Source organism: Mustelus asterias, chromosome 11 (assembly GCF_964213995.1).
Source record: "Mustelus asterias chromosome 11, sMusAst1.hap1.1, whole genome shotgun sequence".
NCBI classification, from domain to species: Eukaryota; Metazoa; Chordata; class Chondrichthyes; order Carcharhiniformes; family Triakidae; genus Mustelus; species Mustelus asterias.
Genome location: NC_135811.1, coordinates 96,877,567 through 96,890,814, shown reverse-complemented (window position 1 = coordinate 96,890,814; position 13,248 = coordinate 96,877,567). Strand labels below are relative to the sequence as shown.

At 44.0% G+C, this 13,248-nt stretch overlaps 1 protein-coding gene across 1 annotated transcript in view; it reads right to left on the bottom strand.

Moving 5' to 3' along the window:
* LOC144500280 (voltage-gated delayed rectifier potassium channel KCNH8-like) overlaps positions 1-13,248 on the bottom strand; it is a 203,428-nt gene that overhangs the window by 79,331 nt on the left and 110,849 nt on the right. Inside the window, exons 7-9 of the mRNA XM_078222956.1 lie at positions 8,928-9,135; positions 2,181-2,375; positions 617-816 (exon numbers count right to left, since the gene is read on the bottom strand). Of these exons, the coding sequence (XP_078079082.1) occupies positions 617-816; positions 2,181-2,375; positions 8,928-9,135 (603 nt within the window). The remainder of the gene's footprint in view (positions 1-616; positions 817-2,180; positions 2,376-8,927; positions 9,136-13,248) is intronic.

Sequence of the window (13,248 nt, the reverse complement as noted above, 5' to 3'; positions counted from 1 at the left end):
GATTAATAGTCTAGCGATAATACGCTGTTACTGTTACAATTACTGTCCCTAATTGATTTACTGATTTATATAGCTGTCTCTATAGCATCATCTTCCTCCCTTTGCCCTTTATGTCAAACATTTTCCCCCACAGGCTCATTCATCCCTCCCTGGCCCTGAACTCTCATCTCTGTCATCCTTCCCATGATACCTAGGATACTCTCTCATCCATGTGCAAATCTTGTGTTTACTTCACCAGATTCCCACTGACAACCCAGCTTCCATTGCATGTCCCCATGCTAGCTGATATTGCAAATACTTTCTGCTCCTCGGGTACTGTTCCCTTCTCTCTATATATCATGAATGGAAATAATGCACTGGAATGGTGGGGAATTTAGACATAGTAGGAATGCTAGACTCGAATTCACTATTTGAATTTTGAATTGAAACTCAATTTGAACTTCTACGGTTTGCTCTGAGTCCACACCCAGGCGTAACCAATCAAGCACAGAGAGCATCAATAATAATCAAGCACCGAACAATTAAACACTAAACATGGCAAACAGACTTTCGGGGAAGTTAGAAGTTCATAGATCAAACTAGATGAACGTAAGAGCAGAAGTCCAGGATATTTTACCTCATTGGCATCAATCCCATTGTTCACTGACCATGTTGTCTGAAAATATTCGAGCATTCGCTGTTTCAGCTGCTGAGGAAGACGATGAACTCGAATGAAGTCTTTCAGGTCCTTCATTCGAGTGTGGTAGAGGGAGCGCCTTGAGTACATGCGCTGGATGATGGCGGTGACATTCCCAAAAACAACGGCATGCATCAGAGCTGTAAAGAAAGATAGGATAGGCAGAACTGTGAGAGGAAGGGAAGTTAACATCTCTCCTCGAAGGAGGGAACAAGAATCACTTAATGGTTATTTGGCTGTTGTTTTCCTCAACATTTTCAAGAGCTGTTAGTTTTAACTGCAAGGTTAAAGAGGTAAGGGTTGAGGTAAAGAAGCCTGTTGGGGGGGGGGGGGGGTTGTGGGGGGGGGGGGGGGGGGCGGTTGCGGGGTGGGGGGGGAGTTTGCGGGGGGGGGGGTTGCGGGAGGGGGGGTTGCGGGGGGGAGGGGGAGGGGGTTGCGGGGAGGGGGGTTTGCAGGGGGGTGGTGGGGGGGGGGGGGAGCTGGGGTGGGGGGTGGTGGAGGTGGTGGGAGGGGCGAATTCCAGAGTTTAGGGCTCAATGTCTGGAGAGACGGTGGCCGAAATTTTACCGGCACGCCCACCCGAGGCTCGTAAGATCGCGCCGAAGGCCGACGGAGAATGCTGTTCTGTGAGCTTCGCCCGCCCTGATTTTGGGGCGGGTGTGCTGGTAAAATCAGGGCCTGCTACCGACAGGTGGGCTGTAAGAAATACAGGGTACACAAGCGGCCAGAACTGGAGGAATACAGCGTTCACAGAGTGTTGCAGAGCTCGAGAAAGTCGCTGAGATTGGGAGGGGATGAAGCTATCAACAGTTTTGAAATGAAAATGGTAAAATTGTGATGTCGCAGACAGGGAGCTAATATAAGTCAGTGAGCGCACTGACGATGGGTGCAGAGAATGTGGTGTGAGTTAAGGTACAAATAGTAGAGTTTTGTGTAAGCTATGGCAGGACGAGAGGTCTTGACAGAATGGATACTGAGAGGCTAATACTTTCTGCTTCTCAGGCACTGTTCTCTTCACTCTATATATCATGAATGGAAATGATACGCTGGAATGGTGTACTAAGTTAGAGCTTTCCTTACAAAAACAGAAAATGCCAGAAAAATTCAGCAGGTCTGACAGCATCTGTGGAGAGAGAATAGAGCCAACGTTTCGAGTCTGGATGACCCTTCGCCAGAGCTGAGCTTCGTCAGAGTCATCGAGATGTCCCTCTGACAAAGAGCATCAGGGGGACTAGCAGGGTAAATATGTGGGGTTATGGGGATAGGACCTGGGTGGGATTGTTGTCAGTGCAGATGGGACAAATGGCCTTCATCTGTACTGTGGGAATTCAATGAGATGTAAAGCTGCAGAGATAGGGACAGGTGAATGTGGAAGTGGGAAGTATCTCGACAAGGTGCGTTCTCCATTAATCATGTGGGGTTGGCTTGATGGACTAATTGGCCTTTTCCTGTTATTTCCATAAGTTTACATCAGAGAAGAACATGGCTGGACTAAGTTACTCACCTCCGATAAGCATCGTGCAAATTGAAAATATCTTCTCCGCATCGGTGTTTGCCGAAACGTTTCCAAAGCCGACACTGGTTAAACTGCTGAGGGTGAAGTAGAGGGCAGCAATATAGGCACTTCTGACAGACGGGCCACCAACAGAGTTGTTTGTGTATGGCATCTCTAACCGCTTTCCCAGCTCATTCAACCACCCTGGTGAAAGGATAATCAGAATTCCAAAAGGTAACAAATGTGCCAAAATCTCTTGAGGGCAAGACATGTTCACAGGCCTGCATTTAACCTACCAGGAAACTAGACACACAGTCATATAATTGACCAATGCAATGTAAAGCTCCAGACTCAAAGATCAATTCATACAAAGACTGGAATATTCAGGCCATTCACGCCGGCAGGATCTTCCAGTCCCGCTGATGGCGCACTCCCACCACGGGTTTCCCAGTGGCAAAGGGTGCATTCAGTGGAAACTCCATTGGCAATGGCGGGGCAAGGAGAGCCTGCTGTTAGCCATTGGTGGGCTGCCTCAGTGCAAAATCCTATCTAAAATATTTATTTTAAATGACATTTAGACATCCATGAGATGCCCAACAATGTTGGTGAGTTACTTCGTAAAAGGAAGTAAAAGCATGGTGGTAAAGTAATAGATGTGAAGTTTAAGAATGTGAAAGTTTTACACCAGTGCTATTGGAGCATGTTACAAACATGAAATTTATAAGATTCTTATGTTTTGGGGCTGTTTCTGTCATTTAGGATAAAATGGATCATATCAACTACTTTAAATCCTCCCTAACAACAAGCTTGAATGGCTCGGTTGTTAAAGGTTGAAGATAGAATCATATTGACTTACTGGGAAAAAGGTTCAAAATGTTCATACCTGTGGACAATGGCAAGGGCACCTGTGGTGACTTTAGGTAGATTGTTAATCTCCAAGTCACACAGGGAGTTGGTATGAATGATTTTACAAACAGTTATACCTTAAACAGGCCATTTAATTTCAAAACAAAATGGAGTTTGAAAGAATAGTTAATTTAGCATTAGCATTTCTACCTGGATACAAAGCCCATGTGATTCATGTAGCCATGGAGTTGGGTTTTGCAAGGAGAAGAGTCCATAGCAAACAATTTTATGATTGGGTTACAATGTCTTTCTTAAGATATCCCTGAACCTGACAGAGAGGTCAGTCTGCAAGAATCTGTGAGAAAGAGAGAGAGAGAGCAAGGCGATAGAGGCAGCTAGTCTCCAATGTTCAACGTACAGAATGCGGGTGGGTGCTTGTGTTCAGATTGAAGAGAACAAGCTTGTCAGGACTTAAAAAAGGCTGGAATATTCATCTAGCTTTGACTAGATGGAGGGATTTCCAGGGTAATTGTAACTTTAAAAATCAGTTTGGGGAATTAGAAGTTCCTCAGCTGGAAAAGGATAATGGAAGCAAGCCATCAGGAGCTTAGAATAGCTTTGGACTAATTCCTGGAAAATGAAATGTTAAGGGCAGAGTAAAGTAGAACCATGGAGGAAGATTTTCGGTCATTCTTAAATGTAAATTGGGAAAGTCCTCTGTAACTTAGAGTTGCCGACTGAAATGTATTTAGTCAAAGTTGTCTTTGGATTGTTTGTTAGTGTAAAAGTCTTAAAAGTTGAAATCTTGTCATATGATCCTTCCAGACAGTCACTGGAAATTCAAATATCTTTTTATAAAGTTATCGCTTTCTACGGGGATTGTAACAAGTATTATGAACAAAATAGAGAAACTAGAATTACAGATCAAACTAGCGGAGCTTGGCATCGTAAAGTTGCAGTGACCAAGCTGTAATGGGAAGGATTACAAAACATACCAGAATATAACTGGGGCAACCAGCAGAGATAAGGAATAGAAAAGGATGCAAAACATTGGTGAAAGGAATTTATAATCATAGGAATTTATAAATGGGATGTGATTAGGGAGGGTTCTGAGAACAAAAATATTTACCTCAGAAACACAAATAGGTATAATGGTAAAAAATCTGTTTGTTTTTGGAAGATCCCACCAGTATGAATGGCCAGAAAATTCTGACCAATATTTCTCCTAATTGCAGTGCTAAATCCCTGAAGTGATGACCCAGAGTTCTGGGGGATGATCGGTAAAAATAACGGATTGATATATCTTTAGATTCACAACTACAGCCCAATCAATGACCTTTTGGAATAAGTGGGTCAGTTTTCATTTATCACCAAAAAAAGGATGGGATTTTCTGGCTGTTCCCGCCAGTGGAATCTTCTGGTCCCAACGATCCCGCTGTGGATTCCCCGGCAGCAGATGGTGCGAACAACGGAAAATCCCGTTGTCACCGGCGGAACCAGAAAAACCGGCCAATGGCGTCCACCTCTGCCGCCATGGCAATGCACATCACCGGGAGGCGGGGAGGGGGGTGGTCATGGAGAAAGACAGAAGCAGGGATTTCCTGGCATTCACGCGGTGAGCTTACTGGCAGCACAAGTGGCTCGTCATTGGCAAACTGCCTCTGCTGCCGGGAAACCCGTCACAGACTTTCCGGTCCTGATGAAGCCATTGGCTATTTGTGTTGCTTGCTGCACCACCAGGTATGGGGGGAGGGGGGGTGGGTGTCACCTTCAGCGAGATCAGAAGATCCTGTTGGCGGGAAGAGCTGTATTGGCCACAATTAATATCAAGTTTGAGAATTTGTCATCCATTAACAGTTCCTCTCTTAGAAATTGAGGTCCAAATTTTCACCACAGTGGAGAGGCTCTCAGGCAAGGTGAGAATGGAAATCCTAAATCCTGTCCCTCAAACACAGCATTTCCTATTTTCATGTGTGTAAGACTGGAGTTAGGCGAGGGTTCACACATCCATAACTTACGAAGGCAACCGGCCATTTAAATCATCAGCTGTCTCTGCTGAAGTTGGATTCTGGCATGTGCAGATTAGAAGAGGTAAGAGCTAGTCTGAACTTGGTGGATTCGTTTGGATAACCCTTCAGAGAGGAAAGTTACCCATTTGGATATGGTCTCAAGACACCATTGGGAGGGATAAGGTACCCTTTGAGATTGTTAAAAGTAAACACGATTGTGCATAAAAAGTGCATAAACTAATTTTAATTTTCAAAGCTGTCAAAGAACTGTCAAAATTGTCAAAGAATAGTCAAAATTCATTGAAACAGTCAAAACGCATTGGAATTGTCAAATCTGTCAATGGATTTAACTCTGCTGGGCTTTAAATAAATAGTCTCGAGATCAAAAAATCAGTGCTTAATATTTCATTCTGCAGTTGACGTAAACTTGAAAGTTATTATTATACCATTTGTGCTGCAATGACTGATTTTACAAACATTATCACAGTGTGGTGCCTTTTTAGTGAACAGTTTGATTGACAGCTCTAAGTGGTTACAGAATAGAAAATTTTGCTTCCATAAGAGATTAATTTGATGAGGGTCTATGTATTGAATGTTCTTTTTTACCAGTGAGACAGTTTTTTTTCAGCAGATACACGACTTTATTTAACGGCAGCTCGGCTCCTGACATGTGCCCATGGTGGATACTAGGTGAGTTGGCATAGACATGGTAAGGGCAAAGGGTGGTGGATGGGGGCATGAGTTGCTATAGACTGCATAGGGGTTATGAGGGGCCATGGAGATGTAGGGGATGGGAAATGGGGTGGGCAGAGGGACGTGGGTTGTCAAAGGTATGGATGACTATGGGGTGGGTGAAGGCATGAGGTGGCATAGGTTGGCATGGATCGGGCATGGATGGGGGGGCATGAGGCTGGAGGGCTGTTTTTTGTTTTGATCATTGTTTTAATTGAATGAGGAGAAGAATGAGAGGAGATGTTATAGAAACATATAAGATTATGAAACAAATAGAAGAAATAGAAGCAGGGAAGTTGTTTCCACTGGCAGGTGAAACTAGAACTAGGGGACATGACCTCAAAATAAGAAGGAGCATATTTAGGGCTGAGTTGAAGAGGAACTTTTTCACCCAAAGCGTTGTGAATCTGTGGAATTCCCTGCTCAGTGAAGCAGTTGAGGCTACCTCATTGAATGTTTTTAAGGCAAGGATAGATACATTTTTGAACAGTAAAGGAATTAAGGGTTATGGTGAGCGGGCGGGTAAGTGGAGCTGAGTCCACGAAAAGATCAGCCATGGTCTTATTGAATGGCGGAGCAGGCTCGAGGGACCAGATGACCTCCTCCTGTTCCTGGTTCTTGTGTTCTTATCTTCATTCAACAGAGCACATTGGCAAACGTTCCACCCAGCCCGTCTCTGCGTTAATTGCGGTGAGGGGTGGTGGGACTGACTTCTAATCCAGCCTGACCACCTCACCCCGCCAAAAAACCCAAAAAATTAGAATGCAGACAATCATTTAGAAGTGTCAGGTTGGCAGAGCCTGGCACTTGCCCCGTCTCTGCGCACCCAACCCCGAGCACATATCTGTGCATGAGACCCGCTGTGAGAAGACAACGTGTTCCAATCTCTCACACAAGCATTGAGTACGATCCATGGGAAATCAAACAATGAGAATTATTGTGTGTAACGTGCTTCAGTAACGCTGATGCAGAGTGCCAACATTGCTTGTCGTGTTGTCACAGCTGAGCAAGTACATTTCATGTTTCCAATTCAACTTGATGAATTTTTAATGGTGTTAAACGGGGTGTGATGCTTGGCATGGTGCGGTACAAGGGCATAATTGTACAATCATTGTTGGAAGGAAAATCTTGGCTGAGTTCACTGCTTCTGTCTTTTGTGCCCAATAAATTTTAATTTTTCTGATTCGAAATTTGATTGCTGGAGGAGGCAACTCACAGTCTTGCCAATATCGTACTATGTCTTCCAATAGGTTTAACGCTACACCACTATACTATTGCTTTATCAGATATTAACCCTTGGCAAGACAACAAAGCTCACCAAAATAAATAATTGAAAAAAAATGGCACAATGAAGGCTGTGAGTTTTAAGTTTATTTAAGTCTCTAAAAGACCATAAGACATAGAATTAGGCCACTCGGCCCATCGAGTCTGCTCCGCCATTCAATCATGGCTGATATTTTTCTCATCCCCATTCTCCTGCCTTTTCCCCATAACCCCCGTTCCCCTTATTAATCAAGAACCTATCTATCTCTGTCTTAAAGACACTCAATGACCTGGCCTCCACAGCCTTCTGCGGCAAAGAGTTCCACAGATTCACCATTCTCTGGCTGAAGAAATTCCTCCTCATCTCGATTTTAAAGGATTGTCTCTTTATTCTGAAGTTGTGCCCTCTGGTTCTATGAGTTTTAAGTTTATTTATTAGTGTCACAAGTAGGTTTACATTAACACTGCAATGAAGTTGCTGTGAAAATCTCCTAGTCGCCACACTCCGGTGCCTGTTCGGGTACACTGAGGGAGAATTTAGCATGGCCAATTAACATAACCAGCACATCTTTTGGACTGCGGGAGGAAACCGGAGCACCCGGAGGAAACCCACGCAGACACGGGGAGAATGTGCATACTCCGTGCAGACAGTGGCCCAAGCCGGGAATCGAACCAGGGTCCCTGGTGGTGTGAGGCAGCAGTGCTAATCATTCTGCCACCAAGAGGTTTTGATAATGAATAATAAGCAGCTGCACATGCCTAGATTTTCCAACTGCTATTATTTCAATCAATGTGTTATTACCAATGTTGAAGTAAGATGAATAGGAAAGTCTCGGCTTTGGCACCAATGGTACAAGGACAGATGCTGCATGAGCATATTCCTAGGTCACAACTTTTCTGCCAATTTTCAGTAGGTTTCCTCTGATTTCCTATTCACCTGAGCCTCTTGTTTAAAAACCTCTAATTGATCTCAGTAAGACACAGCAGCTGGATGTTTTGGCCTTAAAGGCTATACGAAAGGTTATATACAACTGCAATTTGGATGTGTGTACATTTGTACATATCTAGGCCACGCCTGGAGTATTGTGTGCAGTTTTGGTGCCCTTATCTGAGGAAGGATGTCCTTGCTGTAGAGGGAGTACAGCGATGGTTTACCAGGCTGATTCCTGGGATGGCAGGTCTATCATATGAGGAGAGACTAAGACGGTTAGGATTGTATTCATTGGAGTTTAGAAGAGTGAGAGGAGATCTCATAGAAATTTATAAAATTCTAACAGGGTTAGACAGGGTAGATTCAGAAAGAATGTTCCCGATCTTGGTGTGTCCAGTAACTAGGGGTCATAGTTTGAGGATAAGGGGTAAATCTTTTGGAACTGAGGTGAGGAGAAATTTCTTCACCCAGAGGGTGGTGAATGTGTGGAATTCACTATCACAGAAAGTAGTTGAGGCCAAGCGTTGAAGAGGAAATTAGATATAGCTCTTGGGGCTAAAGTGATCAAGGGATATGGGGAGAAGGGGGGATCAGAATATTGAATTCGATGATCAGCCATGATCAAAATGAATGGTGAAGCAGGCTTGAAGGGCCGAATGGCCTACTCCTGCTTCTAGTTTCTAAAATAATTCATAGTACACAATATAAGATAGTACTCCTGTACTTATCTAAAGACCTACATCTTCAGACCTACAATAAGCAACAGCACCAATGGTCTATTAGTATCTTAAATGAAGCTTCTTGCAGTTGTCCACATGGAACCCAAATCCAAGAAGACCTATCCCCAAATTGGCATTTCGAGTGTTTTTGAACATGCATAATATCATCATGAATATAGCTTCCAATCAATAAATATTCGGATCATTTAAGTTCCAAGATGCATCCATGTAAATCAACCATTTTGTCGAGGCTTACCAATGTCCCACGTGTGTGGATCATTCACTTCCATTTCCCTCCTGCCAATGACGTACCAAATGCAGGCCATCCAGTGAGCGAGCAATGCAAACATTGACATTAGAAGTGTGAGGACCATAGCACTGTACTGGGAGTACCGGTCGAGCTTCTGTAACAAACGCAGCAGTCGCAAGAGGCGCACAGTCTTCAACAGGTGAACCAGAGAGGTCTGAAAAACAAATGAGAACGACTGCAGTCATGCTGTTTTCCTGGTGTCACTGACATTTTAGTTGAGGGCAACATTTAAATGGTGATCAGGAGCTTGAACCTTGGCTTACTTTCTCTGTCACAGGATTAACAAGTCCCAAAGACTGCCTGACTTGACACAAACCAATTCAGCACAGACTTGGAATTCAACCAAGTTCTAATGGTATGACTCAATACTACTCCTACTGGTCCCTTTAACTACCAAATCATTATGGAATCAGTCAATTAATTTTATGGGAGATTCAAGAATTAAAGCAGCTTACAATGTTCACTTCATGTCTATTCAAGCTGCATAACTTCTCTAGATTTGTTTTATTCATTCATGAGATATGGGTGTCACTGGCTGGTCAGCATTTATTGCCCATCTCTAATTGCCCGGGAGCAGTTGAAAGTCAACCACATTGCTATGGCTTTGGAGTCACATGTAAGCCAGAGCAGTTAAGGATGGCAGATTTCCTTCCCTAAAGGACAATAGTGAACAGAATTGTAGTTTACAAATTTAGCCATTTCCCAAGGCAGACCTGTCATTGTAGAATTACAGGATTTTTTTAAACTTTAGATAGACTTTAGATCCGGTATTATTATTATATTTCATAAAATATAAACAACTATGCAATTGAGGAGGTGATAACCTAGTGGTATTATCGCTAGACTATTAATCCAGAAACTCAGCTAATGTTCTGGGGAACTGGGTTCAAATCCCACCACAGCAGATGGTGGAATTTGAATTTAATAAATAATGTCTGGAATTAAGAATCTACTGATGACCATGAAACGATTGTCGAACAAAAACCCCATCTGGTTCACTAATGTTCCTTGAGGGAAGGAAATCTGCCGTCCTTACCTGGTCTGGCCTACATGTGACTCCAGACCCACAGTAAGGTAGTTGACTCTCAATTGCCCTCGGGCAACTAGGGATGGGCAATAAATGCTGGCCAACCAGCGATGCCCATGTCCCACAAATGAATTAAAAAAAAAATTCTCATTACAAATCAAACAAAACCAACAACTCTTGAACATATTGTAGAGTGCTGCCATTTTATAATGTGAAATATTGCCAGTAATAGAAATGGTGTGGAATAGTAACTTTGTTGAATGCATCTGTGAATATTTATGGTAATAAATGATTTTTCTGCACTTCTAAAATGATACTATGCAAACCACATATTGTGTTAACATACTAACAAAGTTGTGCCTGATAAATAGGAAAAACCCCCCAGATAGACAGACATTCCTGATATTCTTCAGTAATCACTTAGCACAGGTTGTGCTACCAAGCTGTTTTTCTTCATTCAAGGTCTTTATTTCTTTTTGGTCTCTTTCCAGAAGTTAAAGGGGCTGTAAACACTGAAAATGACGGCCACAGGATGCTGAGAATGAGAAATGTCCTTCCAGCAGAGTTCATCCCTCTACCGCTCTTTGCATCCAGCTATACTTTCAAGTACTCCACTGGCGGCACGATGGCACAGTGGTTAGCACTGCTGCCTCACAGCGCCAGGGATCCAGGTTCAATTCCCAACTTGGGTCGCTGTCTGTGTGGAGTTTGCATGTTCTCCCCATGCCTGCGTGGGTTTCCTCCGGGTGCTCTGGTTTCCTCTCACAGTCCAAAGATGTGCTGGTTAGGTGCGTTGGCCATGCTAAATTCTCCTTCAGTGTACCCGAACAGGCGCCGGAGTGTGGCGACTAGGGGATTTTCACAGTAACTTAATTGCAGTGTGAATGTAAGCCGACTTGTGACTAATAAACTTTACTGCTATTCTATCTGCCAATTTATTCCAAGCATTTATTCTGTTTTGAGTAAAGGTATTCTTCCTAAGATTAGATTTACTGCTTTGTTTTTGTTGGGTTTTTTTTTTGCAAGGATCTTTCTGGTTTAAAATATGTAATCTGGGTTTACCTTCAGTGTTTATTTCTCTGGCTTAATGACACACTCCCACCTTAAACCTTCATCCTGTTGCAAACCCTTCAGAATCAACTTGGGAGTCGTCGGGATTTGAACAAGAATCTGGGGAACTGCGAGCAACCAAGAAAAAATATTGCAGAGGCATTGAAAAAAATAGTTTCAATTTGCTCTTTGGCGAGGTTGGTTTATTAGTTATAAAAATATTGGAGATAGGAGGATCGACTATTTGACTTAGAATCAACAATCATTCAGTTGGAAAACAAAGGATCTGTTAGTTCCCCCAATTGAAGATAGGCATGTTGTTTAAAGTTTATTTATTAGTCACAAGTAGGTTTACATTAACACTGCAATGAAGTTACTGTGAAAATTCCCTAGTCGCCACACTCCGGTGCCTGTTTGAGTACACTGAGGGAGAATTTAGCATGGCCAATGCACCTAACCAGCACGTCTTTCGGACTGTGGGAGGATATCAGAGCACCTGGAGGAAACGCACGCAAACAGACAGTGGCCCTCGTCGGGAATCAAACACGGGTCCCTGGCACTGTGAAGCAGCAGTGCTAGCCACTGTGCCACTGTGCTAGGAGAGAGCTATGGGGGCGGGGTGGTTGGGGGCAAGAGTTCACGTGAAGAAACCTCTCGGGAAACATCTAACCTCCTCCATGCCAGGATAGGAAATTGTTTTGGAGTCAGTCCTTTGAAATCCTCTTGAAACTGGACAATCAGGAAGTGGATGTCCTCCTTTTATGTGACTTTGCACTCTAACAACAGGCCATTATCCTTCAGTAATGACTTCAGTAAAAATTAACCTTTTGTTCAAGGTTGATTTAACTACTATCATGCTTTGAAGGCTGGGGACAGTTGTGTTTCTGTTAAAACTCGCTGAACTTCAGTTTTCTGTCATAATCATGTTCTCCCAGACAGTGCTATCAAGTTGAACAAAGCCACACTGTTCAGAGATAGAACATCTGTGTTTGAAATTGTGCTAAATGACTTTGAGAAATATCAACTTTTGACCACTTCAGACAAGACAAAAACCTCGTTTGGTAAAACACCAAAGCAGTCAAGCCCACCCAAACCTCAGGAAGTAACAAACCACTCCCAAGCATCCCTTCAACTGATGGAACCAGACAAAGGTGGGGCGGGGCGGGGTGGGGGGGGGGGGGGGGGGTTGTACAAAGGGCTCAAGATGTGAACCGGTATATAAACCGGACTATAAACTAGAGTCAGTAAACTAACTTGTCCTCCTTCCTAGAATTAGAGTAAATTAAAAAAACTGTTGAATAGATTTTGGCAGAACCATCTCAAAGATCAGCAAAATCTGATGGCAGGTGGGAAATTGGGCAGTGAGCACGCTGACAGCAATGGCGGCATTTTCCGCTGTATTGTGCGGCACTTAGACTGCAAATCTGGCAGGTACGGGTTCCACGCTGTATCACTGGCGGGCAACCTCTGATTCACCCGCGCTGTCATCACAGCGCCTCAGTGACCCAGGTGCCATGCGTAAAGGCCATCCCTGCACACAGCTAGCACACTGCAAGTCCCAGGAAGCCACTGGGATGTAATGGCTACCAAATCTAGGCGATATTCAGCATCCAAATTTACAGACACGTCCCTTGAGCGCCAGCTGAACACAGTGGAGGTCCACCACAAAGTATTCTGCCCATATCCTGGGTGAAGACCAAGGTCACCAATTCAGCATTGGATGCAGTGGCAGTGGTGGTCAGTGCCACCAGAGGAATGATCGGCACGGATGGCATGGTGGCACAGTGATTAGCACTGCTGCCTCACAGCACCAGGGACCCGGGTTCAATTCCAGCCTCGGGTGACTGTCTGGGTGGAGTTTGCACATTCTCCCCATGTATGGGTGGGTTTCCTCCGGGTGCTCCGGTTTCCACCCAAATTCCAAAGATGTGCAGGCTAGGTGGATTGGCTATGCTAAATTGCCCTTTAGTGTCCCAAGATATGTAGGTTAGGGGGGTTAGTGGGGTAAATACTTGGAGTTATGGGAAATAGGTCTGGGGTTACAAGGAGAGGGAGGTGGGTGGGATTGTGGTCAGTGCAGACTCGATGGGCTGAATGGTCTCCTTCTGCACTGCAGAGACTTTATTCTATGATTCTCTGTTCTGCCAGGGTACGCCACTATTCTCATCACTCACAACCTTACTGACACAT